Consider the following 24,489-nt stretch of genomic DNA (forward strand, 5'->3'; position numbering starts at 1 on the left):
CACTTAAAATATATCATTAAACATGCGGTATATTTACCAAAAAAATCTAAATCTAGAGAGAGAAAATATTTAAAACAAAAGAGAGTGTTTTGAGTTTCAATGCTAGGGCCCCATTTCTGGGGCTGCTCAGGGCCCCCAAATCACTAAATCCGACCCGATCATGTCATCAAACTAACATTTTACAAAACACACAAATTTTAATGGCAAATACAGATAGATAGATAGATAGATAGATAGATAGATAGATAGATAGATAGATAGATAGATAGATAGATAGATAGATAGATAGATAGATAGATAGATAGATAGATAGATAGATAGATAGATAGATAGATAGATAGATAGATAGATAGATAGATAGATAGATCATATTATAAAAATATATGTTTGTTTCTGCAAATGAATTGTGGCTGTTTTGGCACAATTTTAGTGCAAAGAGTATTTTTTTTAAAAGGAAAAAAGCACTAACCTTTCAGAGCCACACATCGAGCATTCGATTTCCAAACTGCCACAATACTTGCATGAACCTACATAATAAAACAGTGCCAGTGTCACATTAATCTATGTCTGAGAAAACGGAGCACACTTTTACAGGAACATTCCAATTTTTGTTGGAAATAGGCTCATTTAACAACTCCTCTGGATTTAAATAGTTAAGATTAATCATTTTTAAAATCCCAGGGACTGGCAGAAGCACGTTTAGCTTAGCATAAATCTTTGAATCGTTTTAGACCGTTAGCACCAAAATCTTTTAATATTTTTTCGATTTAAGGTTTGACTATTCTATAACTTTAGGAAAATTTTCAAAACACTTTGGGGATTTGCGTGAGATGCTAATGGTCTAACCTGATTCAATTCTCTATGCTAAGCTAAGCTAAGCTAAAAGTGTTCCCCTAAGACCCTGAGATCGGCTAAATGGATTCAAATGAAACCGTTTAATTTTAGCGTACTTGTAAAATAATGTGGAGTGTTCCTTTAAGCATCACTTACTAGATAAATTACTTTGAAATTGAAACACAGAGTGAAAATGAAAGAAAAAAAAGAAATTACCTGTTAGGATGTCATACTAAATGTACAAATAAGAAAAAAAAAAAACTGGCATATGATGTTACAATTAGTGAAGCGGCAGATAAAGAAGGTGCTAAAGTCACGACTCCCACTGTCTATTGGGCAAACACATTTCTCTAGCCTGAGAGACTGGATAAATACTATTTTATGTATGGCTATATGAATTCAGAGACAGTAATTACAGCGTTCTCTTTAGCTCCCACACAACAGCGCTGGATCTGAGCTGTGACGGCACAAAAGCGCCGTTCAGCTTACTGTACAACCATAGGTGTATGAGTCACTTGACAGCTCTGGTTCTTGACAAATGAACACCGTGGCGCAGAGGCTTCATTGATCCACTTTTTAAATGTTACATTAATAAGCTGTAAACACTGTGTTAAAACCACTCAATGTTAAGGAAATGACAGGTACTGATAGGATTGCTCTTCCCTGTCGGCTGTGGGTTAGAGGTAAGCGCTGCCGTTTTGAAAGCGATTTCACTATTTGCCACCCCAGCGGATCGCCTCTTCTCTCTTATCAATGTGGCAACAATAACACGCTTGTGTTTCAAACCAAACATTCCCACACTGAATAATAGGCTATGTCTGAGTCCAGCCACCAGCAGCAATTTGTTTACACTGGCCTGATCATAAACTACAACTTCCTACTGAAAAGCCATTTCTGCTTGACTTGATGCTCACAACAGCATATATCAATATGGAGAGATATCAGGCCACACATTTCACACTCAGTTCTTCCTTTTTAGACGGCTGTTAACAATAGTAAACCGCTAGCATGTTTAAATATTTATCTGCAGATTTATTCTGATTCATGTTTCAAAGTGAATGAATGCTTCTTTAGGGTTAAACATAGTCACATTTTGGTTTCATTAGTAACATGAACTAATAATAAACATATTCAAATATTTATCTGTGGATTCGTTTTGATTTATAGAGTGAATTAATATATATTAATATATGCATTTTTAATGTTAAAAGTAGTCACATTTTACAATAAGGTTACATTAGTTGATTTTCACTAACATTAACTAATAATGAACAATGACTAATATATTAAAATATGTATCTGTGGATTTATTTTGATTCATAAAGTTAATGAATATATATTAAATGCATTTTTAATGTTAAAAGTAGTCACATTTAACAATAAAGTTACATTAGTTAACCTTTATTAATATAAACAATCACTATTATATTAAAATATATGCAGATTTATTTTGATTCATATAGTATTTCAAAGCCAATGAATATAAATTAAATGCATATTTACAGTTAAAATCTTTCACATTTTACCAAAAAGGTGTCATTAGTAAATATTTACTAACTTGAACTAATGATGAAAAATCACTATTTTATAAAAATAGTTATCTGTAGATTTATTTTGATTCATATTATGAATAGATTATATATACACATAATATGTTAAATATAATAATATTTATTTAGAGCTAAAATAAGTAGTCACACTTTAAAATAAGGTTTTATAATTATTAATGTTTGGATTTACTAACATGAACTAATAATGAACAGTACTTGTATAGAATTTATAAATCATTGTTCAATATTTACTAATTCATTATTAATTAGACATAAGTTAATGCACTGAGAACAAACTAACAGTGGATAAATATATTCATTACAGTGGATGTAATGAATATATTGTACATTGTTTGTTTATGTTAGTAAATATACTGTATCTAACATGTTAGTTATATTTAGGTTTTTGTAATATTAATAATGTTAACCAACATTAACCAATTCAACCTTATTGTAAAGTGTTGGCAAATAAGTTTAGTCAAATTCAGGGCAACGATAATGATTGTTTAGCGATGTGACTGCTCTCATTTTTCTTTTTAAATAAGGTTTTGTGTTTGTCTTTATCGAGGTCACCGTGACCACAGCATTTGCTGGATATCCCTGCCTCTGTGCCCACAGCCATCATGTCAATCAATGCATCTTCTAATTAAAATGATCTGTTGCCTAAATGTGACGCACTTACACAAATAAGCACACAAACCAGAGTCACACTAATGTACATGTTTTCCACACCTTCAGAGCAATGGATTTTACTTGAATTTCTGTTCCGTTTTGAATTATTGATTAAATATTAAAATATCAAAATTAATTCATACAAATATAATAAATGGCACATTTTATATTTAATGCAAAAAAACCCTTTTTTTTTCAGCACTGGATATTTGGAAAGGAATAATGTGATTTCCATAGCTGGAGCTTCTTCATAGAAAAAAATTGTTTAAATTAAACATAAATAATAATAATAATAAAAAAATAATAAAGAGATTAATAATAATAATAATAATAGCGATGATACCAATAATAATAATTATTATAATAATAAAAATAAAATAAAATAATAATAACAATTAAAATAAAATAATAATAATAACAATAATAACAACAACAACAACAATAATAATAATAATAATGATATTAATAATAATAATTATTATTATTATTATTATTATTATAAAAATATATATAGTTTTCTAATTTGTTTAATCAAAAAGTATCTCTAATTGTATTATTATTATTTATTATTACTTCAGTAAATATTGTGATTTTTATGGCAGGAACTTTTTTCTTGGAAATAATTATATTTAGTTAAAAAATTCAAATTAACAATTAAATAGTTTTTTAATTTGTTTAACTGGAAACATTAGTCTTCTAATTTTATTATTATTATTATTATTATTATTATTATTATTATTAATATGAAGTGCTGTACATTTAAAGCTTCACAAATGCACAGATTAAGAAAAAGAAAATGACCGCCCAGCGAATTAGAGACGAGTCAACGTAAGGATAGAGGTCTGGTCAAAGCTTGCCCAGACTAACAGAGCAATAAAGCATCATGTCCACGCACAGAGGCTTTAAAAAGCACAATTAAGAAGGACCCAGGTTAATAATTGAAATGCATAATTATTGACCCCTGTTTCAGTTCCTCGCAAAGTACTTTAGATCGGTAAAACGGAGAGAACAGAAGGGAGGTGTCTCTAATGCACTCTTTCCTGCTTGAACTTCCTTTTACAACCTAAAGTGCCAGTCCTCTATTGAGATTTCCACTTAATGAGGGTCCGTCACAAATAATAAGAAAAATAAAAAAATAAAAAAAGAGACCATCAACAAGCATTACAATCACCCACCCCTCACCCAACTGCTTTCAGTGCCAATGCCCACCCGGAGAGCCAGGCCAGACAGGGGAAATTTGAGGGTTAACTGTCCCTTAGGGGGCTATCAATGCATGGAGAAACCATCACTGCTGGTGCCCCCCTCCACCACCCCATTCTCGTCTGACAACCAGGCCCTAACAGATTAACATGCAGTCAAGAGTGATATATTTCCTGCCAAGTAGTCAAATCACTGCTGTATAATGATTTTGTGTGTGGGAAGACACAAGAGGGACACTCTTAATTAAGAGGAAATATTTGTTTTGGGGTTATGAATCCGGCTGATTCTGATTGGTCCACTTGCAGCGACACTGTTTAAATAGGTCAGTCGGGTGATAAATTGTCATTTTGACACATTAAAACTGTGACGTCAAGAGGCTGGAGGAGAAAGAGGGATCAGCCGAAGAGGTCAGAATGAAATGGCCCAGTTCAAATGGAGGCCACTGAAATTACCAGGAGAGTTCTTCAAAATCCTGAATGCCAAGGGCAGGTGGATTAAGGTATTAAAACAATCGCATTTCAGTCTTGAAATAGTCCTGCACACGACTCAGCATCAAGCCTATCTGTTCAAGATCAGGTGCGAGCGAATTCGCACCACGCGCAAGATCTGCTGTAAACATCAGCGGAAAGCTAATGCGAGCAATGATTATGGCAAACAATGCTATGGTGGGAAGAAAGTTAACTGTAAATGTACCCAGATGGTGAGCTCCCTCAGACTGACATTTTCCCAATGGTATGCTCACAGAATTTGAGCGAATGTAACAATTGAGCATTTCAGTGTGTTATTTTTTTCCCTCCTCTTCTAATTAATATCAGAGAGCTGGCTGGAAGGGAGACGAAAGACAAGGGTTACGCTAAAGTTCAGTCCTGAATCTATTTACAGTGCCGAATTAATAAGAACCGGAGGTGATAATAGTGCCGACACATTCAAACATTTGGGTGAGTGATTTTAATTTAATCAAAGCCATTTAGTACAAGTCTATTATTTTGTGCTACAACTGTAGTGCAGGGAGAGAAAACAATCCTTTTCCCTAACTTTCTGCTATTAGAGTGGATGGAAGCTCATGATTTCTTCATACACTACTATTTTAACTAATACCATGTTGATTGTCAAGTCTGTGAAGTGTATGTGCTAATTTATGACTGTTCCCTATATATGACTGAGGAAATGTGTGAGAGAAAAGACTCTTAATACGTCAAAATTTCTATTAGTGAACTCCCTGCCATCACGGGACTGTTTCTGACAGAGGCACTTTCTTCACAAGACCAAGAGATATTTCTTACATATCTCTGTCAAACGCACAACCCTCAACCTAAATACAGGCATTCAAACTCTAAGCTTCTAAGCAACTCAAACTATGTCTTTTTTTAGGAAAATTAAGAAAATACATTTTAAAAAATAAATAAATTAAATTAAGTGAAAAATGTATAGCAAAATTAGGGGGGGGGGTGCAATCTGCGCCGCTTGTAATGCTGGTAATTTAGTTGAGCTGTGAAGAAATTTAAGCCTCTTAGTGTAATACGAACCATCTGTGATATTGCTACCTGCAAAGGAGCTGTGAATTTAAGGTCTATGTGCATCCACAGCCATACTGTACCCTTTGAATGAACAGAAAATGACAGCAGAAAACAAGGAGAGAGAGAGAGAGAGAGAGAGAGAGAAAGAGGGAGAGAGAGAGCAACCTGTGCCCTTCAGTCTCAGTTAAGGCACAGCTAACCAAGTCTGACAGCTGCCGGCTCCTTGACAATTGGGGTCAGTTAGAGGAAAAGTAGCTCAAGTTTTCATGGCTTTGCAGGAGATGTTCAGGAGCAACTGCCCACCGCAGCATCAAAGGGGATTAGAGGCCGTGGCCATCTGCTGCCAGGACAGGCCATAGGCCTTTCATGTCCTTCTTGGAGAGAAAGGCAATCCTTCCTTCGTACAGTTTTAAGTCCCACCGTAGGGCAGGAAGGGTCTAGCATAGAGGGACATTGGCAATTAGGGTAAAAATCAGTACGAAAAAATGTAGGCTAATAATAGCACAGGGATTGTGTTGGCATCTGCTTAATCTCAAAATGACAAACAAATATGCACACATGAGCAAAATCACACATAATCTAAGATATAGCAATGACCTTATATGTACTTTTAAGTCACTTATAACTTTTGTTTAAATTTTATAAACACCCAACTACAAAGAATTATCTAACAACCAATCAGAATTCCGTGGCAAGGTCTAAACACAACATATGTAACACCCAGAGTTCTCTAGCAATCACCTACACGGCCTTGACATTGACTTGCCAACCAAACAGAACCGTCTAATCACTGCTAGGAACAACATTCATCATGAGGTACAACCATGCAGATGCAAGAGTGTATGTTGGAATGGCCAAAGCCAGTCTTTGAACACTCAAGAGCAAGTCTATAACATCAGATGATTTTGCTAAACTAATATAATATAGTAATGCAAAGGCATAAGCTAATATGACATTAAAAAGTTACATAAGTTTGCCACGAAGGAAAGGTAATCCCATTTTTTAGGACATTTAGATCTTGCTATTTGTTTATTGCAACTAGAGGCTTTATAATTTTGTGGCATGTTGAAAAACTCGTTTGTTTTTACCATGAGTGATGACATGTTGACCTTTCCAAGATGGCAGAGAAGTCATTGTGTCTGGAGTGGTCGTTTGTGGCATCTACATATGCAAATCTCTAGCCAGAACCTCCCTAATATCTTAAGTATAACATGCTTCCTCGGCTTTCTGTATTCTGAATCTAATTTTTTCTCTCTCGCACACTTATTGACAAGCTGTGCCAACATTTCTCTTTCAGCAGCTAATTTGTTTTGGGTCTCGTTCCTGGCCTCCCCCCATGACTGTTACCTCAATAGTCTGCTACCTTTCAGCTCAGCAGCTCAGCACTTGACCCGCCGTCGTCGCTTATTTCCAGCGCTCTAATTGTCGTTTAATCACATATCAACCTGTCACTTAAAGAGCCCCTTTTTCAATTGCAGGAATTTGCATATTGTGTGAAACTAATTTCTATCAAAAGCTCTGCTGGCTGTAAAAGCGTGCCTCTAGCCGAGCTCGCTCTCTCGCTCTCTCCTCCAAAGTGCCTGATATTCTCCATCCTGAGTACAGGTTTGTTAACAGCCTCACACATATGGTGACAGGAGAGATAAGAAGCTGAGAGCTCGAGACAGAAGGTACCAGTAAAAACATGATGTCATAATGGAGGGGTAGGGTGGGCAACCGCTGGGGTTAATATCACCCTCCACTCAACGGTAATGGCACACATAGGGAGCGCTCGTTCCATTACAAGTGTAGGCCAAACGCCTGCTCCCGTCTCTGCAACTCACTTTGGGATTTGATGATCCTGGCCATTTTTTTTAACGGAGGGTCCTCGTAGTGACGGTCCTCCAGAGATGAACAAGTTTAATTACGGAGAGGAGGGAAGCTCTTTGTTCCACCTTTTATTTTATTAATTGATAAAGGGGAGCGGAAGGGGGACAAGGAAGAGGGAGTGTTTTCAGAGGGGTTTAATCCCGTTAGAGGCACCCGTCCGTACCTCAGCCTCATTGGGACCCTACACCAGCTTTTCACCTCCACCCCCCAGTTTCCTTCAACCTCTGCAGGGCTGGTTCTCCACATGATGTTCTATAATAAAAAGGTCTTTCATAGACCAGATGAAGCCTGCAGATGCCATCCAGTGGAGACATGATCATACCTTGTACCTCCAGCAAAACATATTCAACGTCTTTACACTGTAAAATAACTAGACCACTGATAAATCAAGGCCAAGTAATTTTAAGTCAAATTAAAAGGGGTATAGGGTTGGCAGTGATATCCATGTGGGTAAGTGTGTCGACATACAGTATAACACTGCGGTGTTCACAGTGGCCGAAGTTCGATTACCGGCACAAGGTCCTTTGCTGATCTTTGTCCCTTCTTACTGCTTTCCACAAATTCCTGTCTCCCTTTGCAAGGTCTCTAATAAAGGTTAAAAATCCCTAAAAATGAGGGATGTCCAGATCTGATCACATAATCAAAATCATTGAGTTTCAGACTCGATGTTCAGATGTTATCTCTCGATCAGGATTCGAATATATGTGTGAGTGTGTGTGTGTGTATGTATATATATATATATATATATATATATATATATATATATATATATATAATTTTTCATTATTTTTAACACTTTTATAGTTATGCAGTGGCACAAAGTTAGACCTCTTTCTTAACACACAGAAATAGCAACGCATACGGCATGACATCACTTCGTAGCAGAGATGTTATTGTTTAAATGCCGGCAAATTAGATCATGAAAGCAGCTTGAAGCAGAAAGCACAGGTATGTCTGCGGTCTGGCGTTATTATAAAGTTGATGATGACAACATTGCAATAGCAAACTGTGATATATCTAAACTTGGGATCGCCTGCCAGGTATTTTAAGTTGAGGTGCTATTAGTTTTTATATTCGACTTCTTTCATATTTACTGTTACACTAAATTCCAAAAGTGAATAATTTTGTTTATTAATTATATTTCACTGAAGTGCTCTGTTTTTTAACTGAGTTGTTGAATGCTAAAATAAGGTGAACTAAATAAAAAAATAAGGACCATCCTGGATCTGTTTTTTCGCTCTTTATTTTTTAAAATTTATAATAGAAGTATCGGATGGAGTTTCGGTATCGGTAGATACTCAAAATGAAATGACTCAGACTCAAGAGCAAAAAAAATCTGATTGAGGCATCCCTACTAAAAATGTCATTTAAAAAAGGAGTATATAGAATTCTGAAATCTTAGTGAAACTGGTAGCCATTAAATACGTATACGATGACAGTGGATATAAATATGTTTGCACAAACTCAAAACTATAAAACATGGCTATAAATATTTTTTTCCATAATTATTTGTCTTGATATTCAGATTATATTATCATTCTACGTTTTTTAATCATCAGGTTGTCAAGTATCACCTTTCAAATGTTTAATATTTGGGTACACCTATAGTAAAAAAAACCTGGTTCCATCAGGTAATCTTCACATTGGCAGGAGGTGGATGAACTGAAGCACTGTCAATATCACAAAAGTCCACACTTCATCTACTAATACACACTAAGTTAGTCCCAACCCTGATGAGTTGGCTCGGTGAAGGGTTCATCTCAACCTGACCAAGTTCCCTGTCATTTTTTTTTTCCAACAAGGAGTCAGGATGTCTCAAAACTGTCAAAAGCATTTTCCACAAAGCTGAAGAGAGGGACAAGGGGGAGATGTTAAAAAAAAACCTTACGCACAGACATACGCACCAACACAGACACACTCGCATGTACGCACTCACCAGGCTGTCAGGTAAATTAGATCTGAAAGCTGACAATTTCTGACCATATTTCCTTGATTATTTCGAACAAATGCACACCAGCCGCTCTAAGGAGATTAAAGTGACATAAAAGTCTCAAGTGGGAGGAGGGAGGGCAGAGAATCCAGGTCACCCCCATTTGTCCCCCTGCCTGACAGCAGCTATATCGCTATCCAATCCAATAAAAATCCCCCCTCCTTTTGCTTTAATTAATTTTACAGCTAGCTTGCTTAATTACTTTCAATCAAAATCCTCTTGCCATCACAAAATTAGAAATGGTTCAACTCCATTAGTCTAAATTCTTCATTTACATACACAAAGACTGTCAGCTCTTGCTAAGCAAACGGCCTCTCGCCTGATGAGATTGTTTTTTTTTTTCTCTTTCCCTTCACTCTCTCTCTCTCTGCCCTCTCCTTCTCTCTCTCTCTCTCTGTCTCTCTCTCTCCCTCCCTCTGTCTCTATCACAAGTCTCTCTAATCATAAACATGTTCGGTGTTAGAGGAGGAAAGTGATGGGGATGTTCAAAACTAACTTTCAGAATAGACTGAATGGCTAGTTGACTAATCGGAAGTCCTGTATAATTAGATTGATTCAGGTTCACCTGACCCTTTAGAGGGGGCATTTGAACAAGACGCAACCAAGTGCAAACGAATAACGGAGAATGGAGGAGTCAAAAAAACTAATTTAAATTCATAAATAATAAATAAATAATTAAATAAAGTCATCCAATTTCCATAAATTCCAAATAATTGGATGTCTTTTGGCCTTTGAATTATTTTTATTTTAAGTAGTATGATCTTATTTACACTATAAATAAATAAATAAATAAATAAATAAATAAATAAATTTTTATTTATGAATTGTAAATTCATTGTATTTATTATTATTATTATTATTACTATAATATTTTATAATAATAATAACTATTACTATTGTTGTTGCTGTTATTATTAATATTATTTTATATCATTATTATTATTATTGTTGATGTTGTTGTTGTTGTCATAATTATTATTATTATTTTATCAGTTTTTAAATGTAATAAATAAATAATACATTAATAGCAAAAATAATAATAACTATTATTGTTATTATTATTAATACTATTATTATTATTATTATTATTATTACTATAATATTTTATAATAATAATAATAACTATTACTATTGTTGTTGCTGTTATTATTAATATTATTTTATATCATTATTATTATTATTGTTGATGTTGTTGTTGTTGTTGTCATAATTATTATTATTATTTTATCAGTTTTTAAATGTAATAAATAAATAATACATTTATTTAGCAATTATAGCAAAAATAATAATAACTATTATTGTTATTATTATTACTATTATTATTATTATTATTATTATTACTTTTTCGCCAAATAAACACATGCTTAATATCATACAACTTGTTTTGATTGTACCACTATACTTTTGAACAGAATGTCATATGACAAAGACATGCTGGTGAAAAAGACATGCTGGTACAAAAAGTAAAAGTTCACTAAATTTGTAAGTTTGCAACTTTTAACTTCTTGTTTCCTATCTACAAACACAGAATATGAACAAAATTATTTGACCTAAATATAATCTTTTAACAGGAACAAAAGAATTTGCCTCATATCGAAACAAGGAATCCTTGAATCAGACAATTACTGCTTGAAGTACAGCAACAAACATACAAGTATGATCATTTTATTTTACAAAGCTTTTAATCTGTCTTAATATTCATAAAACAAAAAAAAAAAAAATCTCTATCGTACATCAACACTCTTTTTCCCTTTACAGGTAGATACAAGTTCAATACAGTTCAATACAAGTCAGAGTTTTGCCTTTCTGTATGTATTTTCCCCAATTTCTGTTTAACAGAGAGAAGAAAACATTTCCAAACATAATAGTTTTAATAGCTAATAGTTATAATAACTGATTTCTTTTAACTTTGGCATGATGACAGGACTTAATATTTTATTAGATATTTTTAAAGATACTAGGATTTAGCTTAAAGTGACATTTAAAGTCTTAACTAGGTTAATTAGGTTAACTTAATTAGGTTAACTAGGCAAGTTAGGGTAATAAGGCAAGTCATTGTTTAACAATAGTTTGTTCTGTATACACCTGAACAAAAAAAAAATGCTTAAAGAGGCTATAATAATATTGACCTTAAATGGTTTTTAAAAAATTAAAAACTGCATTTACTCTAGCCAAAATAAAACAAATAAGACTTTTTCCAGAAGCTGTGAAAACATCCTTGCTCTGTTAAACATCATTTGGAAATAAAAGAAGAAAAAAAAAACAGGCTAACTACCTGTATAAAGTTTTCTTGTTGACAAATCAAAAAAGAAGCAGGAAAATGAAGCGTCTTAATTGTCTGAATATACAGATTATAGTGTTCCCAATTAAGCCTCAAACACCTGCCTTTTAGGATGGAGCCACACAGGCAACCATCATCTATGCATGCCCAGCTCTGGATGTGAAATTCAGAGGCCACACAATAATTTTTCCAGTGGTGACGCGTCCTCTCCATCACACTCAGTGCCCAAGGCCTGCACATCAACAGAAATTAAGGACATGCAGACACACAGTTAGTAGGCTGGCCATAGAATCCACCCCCAGCCCTGCTCAAATAAACTAGGGCCCTGTAATAATGACAAAATCAAAGCAGGCCCTCGCTGGTGCTCTGGACGTCCCCGAGCATCAAGCCTGATATTCACACACACACACACACACACACACACAAAATGCTGACTCTCATGCGCTACGTTGTTTTGTTTGCCCTCACTTTCCTTGACCACACGCATACAAAGCCGCAAACACTCACTAACTGGGATGAGCTTTGATCTGTTGTCTGTGCGCTAAACATATTATCTTTCAGCTGCTCGCCTCTTGCTGCTGATGATGCAGAGAGAAAGTGACTTTGGAAAAGACTCGTTTGCAGGGTTTCATTTCAGACGCTTCATGACACTTTCTAGTCAGGCTGAGTGTCTGCAGGTTGGACATCCTGACGGGGAACAACCTGAAACTTGTTTTATTTATTCTGTGTCAATAAAGCTTATTGTTAACAAAAATGAATATGCATTTTCTTTACATTTTAAAAATATTTTTCTATATATTATATTAGGAACTGACTTCTAAACTTAAATTTACTGAAATAAAAACTTTTATAATTTTTTTTTCTAGCTCAAATAAGTTTCATTTCATATTGTTGAGTACAAAAAATAGGTTAACACAATATAATATAATATAATATAATATAATATAATATAATATAATATAATATAATATAATATAATATAATATAATAAAATAAAATATAATATAATTAATTCGTTTTTTTGTTCTTTTATGTAAATGCAGTTTCAATTTATTTTTATATTTTTACATTACTTTTAAATTAATTTTAGTTGTTTTAGTTTTCTTTGTTATTATATATCTGATTTATAACCAAAACAATTTGTTTAATATAACAATAAAAAAATACTTTGCACTAAATCTCCTTTTTCACTTGTAAATGTACCATATAATGGACACAACATCTAAACTTTTTACAGCATCAGGAGGCAGAGATGGAGAAAGACCCTAAAGGAGGGGGGCATTGGGTCTCTGGCTGGTGTTGAGCATCAGTTCTGCCTCCTTCTGAGTGCCAGCAGTGTTTCTCTACCAGCCCTGCTCACTTGGGCTTAAGCTAATTCTGTCACATCGCTCCACGCTGTCCATGCTGAGCCTTCTCAAACACTGTGCTGCACCTCTCCTCTAAGGAGGGTCTTGCTCCTACCGGCACAGCAAGACAGAGCATTGCTCCATCATGAACCTCCAGCTCATTTTAGTGGAGTTAAATAACATGCCTGTCTGTCTCTGACTTTTCTACTCCATGCTTTCACTGCAGGGGGGATAAAATAAAATAAAATCATGTGTAATAAAATGAAGATTACATAAATCCTAATAACCTATATTTTTCATAAAAAATGTAATAAATAAGAGTAAAAAAACTTTAAAATAGTTCATTAAAATTAAATACTAAAATAGAAAAAAAAATTATATATATATATATATATATATATATATATATATATATATATATATATATATAATTTAATATAAGAAAAATTTTATATAGTCAATTGAAAATATAAATAAATAAATAAATATAATACACAATAAAAACAAATCATCCTCTGAGCAACATGATATATAAGTGTTATGTTTTTGCTATTTTTATTCAAACCATCACCCTCCCAAAAAAAAAAAAAAAATTGTGTGCTAAAAAGCGAAACAGACCACAGCTGAGTAAATTTGTATTATATTATTGTGAGATTGCAGAACATGGCGTGTTGAGAAATAATTGGTATTCCAAAGAAAGATTATAAAATATGATTACATTCAAATCATGCAGTGACACCGCACGCTGCAAAATAACAGCACAAAGGCACATTCATTACGCGCACAAAACAGCATAAAGACAGAAATGTAAACAGTGAGCTGGAGAACTGTCCCCTCATTGTTCATCTGACTGCACATACATAGAAAAACAGTGTTTTCCCTTTATCCAATTATTTAATGAGAAAGAGAATTTGCCCCAATTCCCTCATTCTACAATGTCTGACATGCTATACTACACAAAACAAACACACAAGTTAAAAAACATCCCAGGCTTTCTCTTTAAATCTCCCAGACGCTCATTGTTCGGGCGAGTTTTTCAGATGATTTTAGCCGTGATTTAATGTAGCTTGTTAAAGAGCGATGATGTCAGCACAATAGAGGAGCCTCTAAATCCGCCACATTCACCCAAAATGCCTCGATGAGATAATCACGGGTGACGTCTGCGAAAACACTTATTATATTCGCCCATCGCCTGGCTGAAGCTGCTAAAACTCATCAGCGTTATTCCCTATTTCTCTCTGGGAACGAGAAGGGGGGACGAGAGAGAGAGAGAAAAAGATGATCCGAACTTTGAGGGAAACTTTTTCTTTTTTGTTTAAAGTGACAAGACTCTTTTTCCAGTATACAATTCACGCAGCTTTGATGCCTTTTATAAACATCTTGTTTTTGGGGGAATGTTGAATCTTGTCCCTCTTTATGCACACAGGCTTTACCCAAAGTCCCATAAAAGGCTTGGAGCTGACAACTCAGCGCTGGAGATAAGAAAAGGATCAACCTGAGCCTTTCTCATAGCTTAATTTATTTTAAATCCCGGCTCTATTTACTCAGCGCAGGCCAGCAGTCATTGTCCACCTAAACCTAGAGAAACCAATCAGCGCTCGGAAGTGTGGCTCCTCTATGAAACTAGTCAGGTGTTTATATGTATATGTCGATAATCGGAGGTGCTCTGGCCTGAGTTGTGAGTCTGTTGGGTCTCCCTGTAGTGTGAGTTAATAATGAGAGCGTGATGTGGAGGTGAGGTCCTAATCCTCCGGCCTCCACCCGGCCCCTGTTTATCATCCGCCATTGAGGGAGGGGGAAGTACTCTAAGACAGGAGATCTTCTCCGATGCGCCAGCACTTTAACCTGGCCTGTTATTAAAACTCTAATCTGTTAAACATGTCAATGTTAGCACTTTTAGCGTGATTAATAAAGCGAGACATAAAGCGAGACTCCAGAGTGCTGCGCAGGCCTTTCTGTTGCCTTGGGTTGTTTGTTTTGTTTTTCTGTTTGGCTCATAAACGGTTTGAATCATGCCTAATTCTGCAGGCATTCTTTTGGAGTGCACCTCACGCCATTCACTTCACATTTATTAACATTGAAGACATGTTTCATGCTAAGCAGGACGTATATCTTCATAGAGCAAAGGCAGAAAGATAAAAAAAAGGTGGTGGGATGCAAGTATCAAATTGGCAGTTTTCGATTGTGAAAGAGTGTATGGGCTTGCTGAGAAAATAGGGTTGAAGCACAGCAACGGTACTGAGGCGGAGGGGGAGACTTAAAGGATGTGATTTATCTGAGCTTGATTGCGTGTTAATCGAGGTTACGTGTATTAAGTGGAATCTAATTGGAACAGACACTGGCAGCCTGACAGATCGACATGATGCAGATGGATTGAGAGAGAGAGAGAGAGAGAGAGAGAGAGAGAGAGAGAGAGAGAGAGAGAGAGAGAGAGAGAGTGAGTGAGTGAGTGAGTGAGTGAGTGAGTGAGTGAGTGAGTGAGTGAGTGAGTGAGTGAGTGAGTGAGTGAGTGAGTGAGTGGGTGAGACAGAGAGAAAGTGAAAAAGGGACAGCGTAAGTGTAAATATGAAGCTACTAAAAGTAAAGTGTAAACATAAATACTGGAATTTGTAAATAACCTACTGGAATTACAGTCAAAAGTGGAAATAAAAATTTTTACAATGAACAAAAAAATGTACTTTGTTCTAGACTAAAAACAACTGTAATGTAAATTATTGAAAATGTCAATTCCAAACAACTTCCTTTTCTGATGACGTCAGTAATGCCCCCTAAGATATTAATAGAATTTTATTACAAAAATGGCATCAACTACGTTTCCATCCAATTACTATGTGAATTTTGGATGTGCTCATAAAAAAAAATTGGTTAATGGAAATAGCAAGATGAGCATAAATTTTTTAAATGCGCATAAAAATATATGCACATACTGAGTAAGATAAACTTTTTTAATCGATAAGAAAAGATGCACATGAACTACAATATAGAAACACTTTTTACCAAACAAATTCCAGTATGTGCATAAAAAAAGTTTTGTTATAAGAGATCATGTGATGATAAAAAAAAAAGTGTGAGAATGGACAAACCAAGCAGCTGAGCACATTGTAAAACATCTGAAATGTTGTTTTGGTCATATGAAAATGCTGTAACCATTTCAGTATAAGTGTTTATACTTATTATATTGTTAATTGCCTCCAGCTTGTCAAGAGCATCTGTGCTCCGCGTCTCACACCTTGAAACACCACCATGCGTTCATTGTGTGTTGGCATACTGTCTTCTAATGCACAAGTCATTTATTAAATGTAGAAAAGATTCACGCAGCTTCTCCTACTGCGTTAAATTCCGTTTTTACTTTTGATATTTGGCGCCAGTTAATCAGGAAGTGACGATTTTGTTCTGTTTGACTACTTGGATGGAAAAACTGCTTTTTTCGCATGTCTTATATGCGATATTTCAGTTTTGCGCATACATTAATTCGCATCTTTGGATGAAAACATAGCTATTATTTAATATTGCCCTCTAAAATCTGCATTACTACCATTATTCTCTGCAACATTTACTTTTTGCCCTCAGTAAGTGATTTTCAAGTGAATTATTATTATGTTTATTATTTTTTATTTATTTTTAAGAGATTTTAGGGTTGAAATGAAAGTCGGTTGGATTCAGAGTTGTTTTGTATCCCATTGAACCTCATTGTATGAGGGGAAAAAATAATATCAATGTAATATCAATAAACAAGTAGTAATGTCAATGCAATTTCTTTTCTGAAAGTCTAGTAAGATTCTAGAAGACACAATTCCACCAGCCACGCAGCTTCAGTTGTAGGCATTGGCCGGTATGTGATTCTAATGGTGTGATAACCTTGAATAAATATATTACGGTTTTACGGTATTGTGATTACTGCCCTAAATGACACTCTTATTTTAATGTCTGAGAAAAAAACAACAGCTTTTTCTCCATTTGGACACAATATATTTTAATTTGGAAAACATTCAAAATATTCTGACACAGTAAACATGTCAGGCTAAATAATTCAAATAAATTATTCACTTTTGCTGTTTTCGTTAGTTTCAAAAACACTGATTTCTTTATCATTTAAAACGGCATCTTTGAATATCTTTTCTGCCTAAAAAAACCCTAAAACCTATTTTAGATATACCGTAAGAGTGGTATAACAGAAATATTTGCATTTTTTTAAACCCTGACTTTTCCAAATCGCAGTATACCTTGAAAACAGGTATCGTCCCATGCCTAGTCAGTGGTCACAAACATTTATTTATGTTTTATTGGAAACAAGGGGAAAAAATATCCTCCCCTTAAAAAAAAGGGCCAGCTGCTCCAGTACATCTCACCTCTGGGAGCCAACTGCCCATGTGCACTCAGATCACCAGCTTTTTCTATCCCAGAAGACAACTGGTTTGAAGGCCCTTGCTTTAAATCCAAAGCATTCACCCTATGACTGAGTGCCCTTTGCAACATTAGTCAGAAAAAAAGGCACAAGAGCCACACCTGTTGTGCCAAACAACTGCTCTCTGAAAGGCTACACAAACACGTAACAAATTATACCAACTGAAAAGGAGGGAGGGGGGGTTGAAAAATATCCATAGCCACATACCAAATGCCGAATGGGAGGAGGTGGCTTTAAGGTTTCTCTCGTGTGGACACGAGCCTGTTAACGGACATCGATTCCATCGGGTCTTGGACTCAGAAATGTCATTTGTAGTCATCTTTTATCACAACTGTGTTCAATAACAGGCCTGCGTTATTAACAGCAGCACATACCCGTCGTGGATGACTGTGTCCATTCGCGTCCCTTCATTTTGCACTCGTTCTTGCATGATAATTACACGACTGATGATGTGAGTGATATCATTTTGTGCCGTAATCTCAGATTATTTCACGTTCAGTCAACCCAAAATCTAAAAGAAAAAGCAACAAGCTCTGAATGGTTACATTTTAGAGTTTTTGTAAAAACAAGGAGTAGGTTTTACAAGATTTACTTCTTAAAAATTTGACTTTTCGAATAAAGGTAATAGTGAGGTAAACAAATGGTATGAGAAGTATTGATTACCGAATACATTATCCCTTATACATTTGATTAAACTGACATTTTGCCTTCCCTAGAACTTGTTTCAAAACACAGGCATCAGAAAGACATACTGCATTGTTTAGCAAAGACTAGAGATTAGACCCTCATCCGTCAACACAAAATGCTCAAATCGCTCTAGACACAGTCCCGTCACAGTGCCGAGACAAGGGACTGAGCTACTCCTCTTCTCCTTTGATTTGATGCATGCTGACTGTTACACTAATGGCATTAATAAGGACAAAATTACTATTTTGAAACACTGACTTTTCATCTTCCTAATCTGTCTGGCCATGTCCCTGCCCCCAGCCCCTCCGTTACAGGACCTGCGGACGGGTAGACTTCCCATTGCTCGGTATGCCATGCAAATTGATTGCAACATTTTGAGAGGCCAAGAAGACTATGATCATTGAAATTTGACCCTCAGCTATTTTTAAGTGTTTGATTGAGATAGCAACTCATCCAGTTCAGCCAAGATTGGCCAGATAAGATTTCTCTTACTCGGGATATTCTTCCTACAGCACGCGTGGCAGAGGCCAGCACAACTGTGCACTTGGCTTGCAAAGAAAGCAGGTAGAAATATGCACGCATTTGCAACACAAACAAAGAAATATGGATACTTATATGTATTGTAATGCGCAAAGGGAGGGCTGGTCATGCTCTGCTAAGCTTTGAGCTCTAACATTGAGAGAAATGACACAGTATGATCAAGGACATGAATTGCTCATTGATTTTTAGCGCCAGCTTAACTATCCATTCCAATTGATTTTAGCCCGGCTGGGTTATGCGAGTTATGGCACTTTTAATGCATCTTCTATATGGCAGCTCACCACTGACAGAGAACGAATTTCAAAGCGCACACACACACACACAAAAAAAAATGTTGATATGTAAAACAACTTGCCAAAACATGTTGTTTTCTCTTCTTCTATCTTTTCTCTTGCTTCAGCCCTCTCTCGCCCAGTTCCTGGTTGGGAAATATGCACATCATAAAAAGTGTACTTCAGTCTCTAATTATTGGGATATGTCAGTATTTTCACCTCAGAAAACCTTTGCTGATTACAAAATAGAGGCAAAGTGATATAACTCCGCCGAAATGTTAATTACAGCACATAACTGCTCTTTGTGAGCCGCTGAGAAAGCGCAGAACATTCTAGGTGCACAGGAACCAAATAAAACCTTTACTGCCTCAACATGCACACCACATACAGTATACATTTCAGGCTGAGAATATACAGCGCCTGCTTACCAGAAGTGAATCAAGTTTCCACCAAACACATACACAGTCAAAATGTAAAAAAAAAAAGTATAATATTCTGTGTAAGAATGCTTTTTTCTGTGCTAGTTTATTATGCACCCGAATAATTAAGAAAAAAAAAAAACTTTCTAAGACAAAAACATGAAATAAACATAATTCCGAAGATTATTCTCTTCTTCTCTATCAGTGGTTTTATATCATTTGCATCAATTATTAATTAAGCCTGGGTTTAGTGAAATAAGAGATAATGTGAGACATGCGATCCAATAGATGGGCTAAATGTCATCTGTCACAGAGAAACACGTTAAAATAGAGGCTCACTTTCCTGCGCGGGCTCAGCTTTCACCCTGGGGAGGGGAGATTTCTTTTACTTCTGCAAAACACCGCTTTCAAATATCATAAAGTCTATTACTATACACTCATTTCAGCCCTATTGGTTCAAGTGCCGATTTAGTATGAAGGACATTTCGTTCTGTTTTCAAGTGGGGTCAGATTGCACAGCGAACTGAAACCCTAAATTTCAGAACTAACATCTTCCTTTCTCTCATCCCACCTGAGACGACATATCTTTTCATTTCCCATACTAAGCCAGTGGCCCTCATGAGACAGGTTTAATGCAGATTTCAGTGGAAATGGGACGTAGCGAGCCTTTTTTTTTTCCAGAGCGGTAAGTGGAAGTAGCCACCAGCGCTGCGTCTGTAAGAGTGTGTGGGTCAGAATGAAAGACAGGCTCCCTGTTAAAGCTGCGAGAGCTTTCAGCTATGCGCTTGTTTCTCTCGGCCTCATTCATGCTGTGCCCGATGAGTGCAAACTGCACATTAATTCATTTCAACAGGATGACGGGCTGTGTGAGGGGAACGTGCTTTAAAATGTTCTATATGATGTCAATGAAAGCAGAAGTTACAAACAAACATGTGCATGAATTATATTATTTTTATAATTAATTTGACAATAATGATGATAATGATGATGATGATGATAATAATAATAATAATAATAATAATATTTCTTCTTTTTATTATTATTATTATTATAAACAATTATTCAATAACAATATATATTACCACGTGACAATTATACTTTCATTTTATTGTTTTTTTTCACAGACACACCTTTTCTAAAAACACAAAAAACAGTAAAAAAAGTTTTAATTATTTGATAATAATAATAATAACAAAATTTATTTTAATTATTATTTTGTAGTCATTCTTATAACAATTATTATTAATTAATATTATTATTATTATTATTATTATTATTTATTATTATTATTATTATGAGCAATTGTGCAGTAACAATATACATATCCACATGATAATAATTGCCTTATTATTGCTTTGTTTTTTTTCACAGACACACCTATTCTAAAAACAAAAAAAGCAGAAGTAAAAAACACCCTCCAGTATTATTGACCCCATGATCATTCTCATTCGAAAAACCGACTTTGCACTTATGCATGTGTTTTGAATGACAGCATAAATACAACATTTCACTTTTCCTGTTGATTCACTCTTTTTGTGCCCAGCAATGATAAAGGCAGCACAAACTGTCTGCCAGTTACAACAGCAATGAGGCACGTCATGGAAAACTTTATGATCTCGTGTTCCTGTTAATCAAGGTTTGAAAAAAGCGAAGTCCTTCTCTCGTATTTACCTAAACCAGCTCACTTTGTGTAGCATTATTTTATGGGTTTGTTGTTCTAGCGTGAGGTATTATAACTTTGCATTCTTTCCCAAGGTCAGCTGCTGGCGTGACACACACAATATTTGCTTATGGGGCTTTTCAGGTCAGTTCTATTATATTTACATCAAATAATTTTTGATAAGGGATGTAAAAGATCTATAAAACTCTACCATAAATGGGAGAGGTGTAGTTTGGAAAAAAGTACAAAAGATCAACAGTGCTTTTTTTTTCTCATATATCTTTGACACGTTGACATTTTTGTAATGAACCTTGCCAAGCAATGCACCTAAACTAGGCCAGCAAAGTGGGCACCAGCTCTTGTTTCTGCCCAAAGTACCTGTCTCTTATCTCTACAGCTCTATAATCACTTAACAAAGACTCGGGCATTTGCACAAATTAAAACATCAATAATGCACGAGTGCTTTTCAGTTTCTGCCACACACACACCCCAGTGCTGGGGCAGCAGCACTCTCTCAAAATGTGCCACGCTTTCGCCCCGAGAGACCTCGAATCCAGTACCAACCCACACCCCCTCGATTCGGGAGGGGGAAACAAACGCAAAAGATGATCAGGGGAGGGCTTATTTTTTAAGAATGAGGGAAAGTGGAGCTTCAGTGTAAACAGCCAACACCCTTGAGTGGCGTACTTCCATAAACAACATCACCACGGCATGGCCACCGTTTGTCATTAGCGGTCTCGCTGTGAACACAGACATAGCTTTAATTCAGGCCTGGGATTCTGCCCTATCTTTACATATCTAAATCGGCAAAAGCAAGTCTCTTATTTACAGGGATGAGAGCGACCAAACTATCATAGTGAGATGAAATATTGCTTGTTAAATATGCACAAAAGGGGTCAAAACAAGTGCACTATGGGAGAAAAGGAAGAGAGGAAGGGTGGAGGAGAAAGCATTAAAACTTAAAGGGTCCAAAGATGGAGCCAGGAGGTGTGCCGTACGAGACGGTCCGCCGTTATGACATGAATCTTGTTCGCTGTCTTTGCGTACTATCCACATACCTCCAGGAATGTATAGTCTATACCTTAAATAGGAGATAACTATTCAAATACTGGAGGATTTGTAACGTGTGTGCTTGAGCCAAGTGTGCGTTAAGCACATTGGCAAATTCCTTCTATGGGCAAAAAAGATGTCAAAGACACAGAGGCTTTTAAGCAATTAAGTTGCTTTATTTTCCCCAACCATAATATTTTTTTCCAAACAGATTATTTCATGTTCAGAGCTAGTTTATCATTATTCCCCAGTTTTTTATTTATTTATTTTTTCCCTCTTATCCCGTTACCCTTGCAAACAATCCCCTTGTTAGCAAACTGTTAAGACAGGCGCTTGGTACACAAATTGCGCTCGACCAAGCGAATTTGTTTTGCAAGGATGACCTGTTTAATCATCTCATTTTCTTTTGCGGACGTTTATTCATCTGGTTTCCACGGTTACGGAGAACATTAAGGGGCTACAGTAATAAGGCTGGAGAGTCAAACAGGTAATAAAAAAATTAACGCCATTTTCCAGCAGCCGAGGACGTTCTCTGAAATGAATCAGGGGAGAGGGGAGCGCACACGCAGGTGAAAAGGGGCCTCCAATATTTCCAAACAATTAAGGGCCGGGTGGGTTATTTCACTCTGTAGAGAAGCTCAGATGGGCGTCCAATGGACACGACACTTTCAGAACAATCAGTGCTCTGCTGTGCTGAAGTCATAATGTTCCCTTATTTATCATGAATCTCTGATTACTTATCAAGACAATCAAATCCATCTGAATTACGATTATTAAAATTTCTTCCCTCCTTTCCAAGATAAGATTACCTTTGGTTGCAGAAACACAGTTATGGGGACAAGTTATAAAACACTTAAAAAATTATATATATATATATATATATATATATATATATATATATATATATATATATATATATATATATATATATATATATATATATATATATATATATAATGTAAACATTTGTTTTTGCAGATTGATTTATTAAGATGACTGTATGGAAAACATTTTTTGTGTGAAATTATTCTTTGCCCTTTTTTCAAAGCCTAACAAGTCAGAATCTCTATCCCCAGTCGTCGACTTTGACAAATGTCTCCCCTTTGTACCAACCAATGAGTCTGACTATAAGCCAAATATAGAAAATTCCGGCACAATAAGCAGGACAGGTGTTGGAACCTCTTTGAAAGGGTCTGAGCTCACTAAGTGAGAACAAAATCCAAATATGGTATTCAAGGATAGCAGTGTACAGGCAAAATAAACAAGCCATTAGCATTCTCTATGTCTCCCCTACCTGCCTTATGCTTTCAGACAATCCACACATACCAGGGATCTACACCACAGATTGCATAATGTAAGGTATAAAAAAGTTGCAAAAAAAAAAAAAGACCTCCAGGCAGACTTCAACAGGTATTTTCATTCTATTTCTGCTGGTTGTGCAAGCCGTAACATGGCATTTGTCGTGGTCTGTGCAGTGCTGGAAAATATCTAAATCACGCTGGAACACTATTTAATGAAGGCTGCCTTCAACAACCCAACATGCCCTTTCATTCATTACTCAGTGTGTATGAATAGATGGACATAAAATTGCACAAATAATAGCACACAAGCCTGGTGTCAGGTGGCTTGTTTGCCATATAACTTGCAAGAAGGATTGACTCATTTCGTAAGTTGGTCGTTCCAAAAATATACAGTGGCCCACTACAAAAACAAAAGAACACTTTTTGATAATTATAATATCTGAATGCATTTGTTTTAGATGACGAATGATCAAACCATAAATATAAATGATGCTCCAGCTTTTATCAGAATTAATTTCACCATCTGAGGCATTTTTGCAAGTGGTGTCAAGGTGATTTTTAGTCAGTGCATGAAGTCAGTTCCCCTCAGGTTCGTGCAAGTTTCGTTGAAAAGTAACCACAAGTGTATTTCATGACTTTAATTACAGATATAGAAAGTATGAGAGAATCTGTACTAATTTAAACACCTCTTCCATTTAATAATGAATGTACTGTTTTAAGGTTTTAAACATTCAGCTCTCAATAAATGTCACTTTTCTTTACTTTTTTAATGCACAAATGTTGTCAAACATGGCAAAGACATTCAGTGTTTATAAAAAGTACAAAATATTTATTTGTAATAAAATATTATAGTGTCCTTGTTACAAGTTGCATGTGATTAATGTAGTAAGTACAGC

The 24,489-nt window shown here is 35.5% G+C and overlaps 1 protein-coding gene across 46 annotated transcripts in view; it reads right to left on the minus strand.

The window, feature by feature from the left end:
- casz1 (castor zinc finger 1) overlaps window positions 1-24,489 on the minus strand; it is a 333,881-nt gene that overhangs the window by 78,422 nt on the left and 230,970 nt on the right. For 13 of the 46 annotated variants that reach the window (XM_087307326.1, XM_087307334.1, XM_087307348.1 and 10 more), the window contains one exon: window positions 19,247-19,309. The exons of 17 other annotated variants lie outside the window; for them this stretch is intronic. Coding sequence is in view for 7 of the 29 variants with exons in the window: in XM_087307343.1 (XP_087163469.1) it covers window positions 19,247-19,309 (63 nt within the window). In the remaining 22 variants the exon portion in view is untranslated. Of the gene's footprint in view, window positions 1-469; window positions 528-19,246; window positions 19,310-24,489 lie in introns of all 46 variants that reach the window. 16 more of the 46 variants (XM_087307358.1, XM_087307335.1, XM_087307347.1 and 13 more) reach the window with 2 other exon arrangements.

Source organism: Danio rerio, chromosome 23 (assembly GCF_052040795.2).
Source record: "Danio rerio strain M-AB ecotype USA chromosome 23, GRCz13ab, whole genome shotgun sequence".
In the NCBI taxonomy this organism is placed as follows: domain Eukaryota; kingdom Metazoa; phylum Chordata; class Actinopteri; order Cypriniformes; family Danionidae; genus Danio; species Danio rerio.